The sequence below is a fragment of the Alligator sinensis genome, unplaced genomic scaffold (genome assembly GCF_000455745.1).
Source record: "Alligator sinensis unplaced genomic scaffold, ASM45574v1 scaffold204_1, whole genome shotgun sequence".
NCBI lineage: Eukaryota > Metazoa > Chordata > Crocodylia > Alligatoridae > Alligator > Alligator sinensis.
This window is the reverse complement of record NW_005842363.1, coordinates 1,036,486-1,036,931: the sequence shown is the minus strand read 5'-3', so window position 1 is coordinate 1,036,931 and position 446 is coordinate 1,036,486. Positions and strand designations below refer to the sequence as shown.

Here is a 446-nt window from a genome sequence, read left to right as displayed (position 1 = left end):
CTCCCCTCCCCAAAACTGCAGGGCAAACTTCTTCCTTTCACTGCTCTGCTTCAATCCCCCCACCCCGCAAGCAGAGGTGCTCTACCTGGCCTCCACCAGCCCCGCACGTGCACACAAAAGCGGGGGGGGGGGCTTCCCTTGTGTGTCCCAGCGGATCCAGGCCAGGCGGGTCCTGCCTCTGCCCTAGAAGAAGCGCACGTAGTTGGGAGGAGGGTTTTTGGTTTTTTTTTTACCTGTCCTATATTGACGTATCCGTATTTGCTAGCTATCCTGCTGGCCTCCTGGAGCCCCCCAGTTATCCTCACAGCCCAGTGGTTGGTATACACGCGAGTCCTGCAGGCGGGCAGCAGGAGCCCCAGTACGAGCAGGCAGAGCAGGTCCCCTCCTCCGCCGCCTCCCCCGCGGCAGCAGCGGCTCCTCCCACCCACCTTTTCCTCCCGACCCAG

At 62.1% G+C, this 446-nt stretch overlaps 1 protein-coding gene across 1 annotated transcript in view; it reads right to left on the bottom strand.

Moving 5' to 3' along the window:
• Positions 1-446, bottom strand: part of PCSK5 (proprotein convertase subtilisin/kexin type 5) — a 380,395-nt gene that overhangs the window by 375,128 nt on the left and 4,821 nt on the right. The window contains exon 3 of the mRNA XM_006029202.2: positions 234-434. Coding sequence (XP_006029264.1) covers positions 234-434 — 201 coding nt within the window. The remainder of the gene's footprint in view (positions 1-233; positions 435-446) is intronic.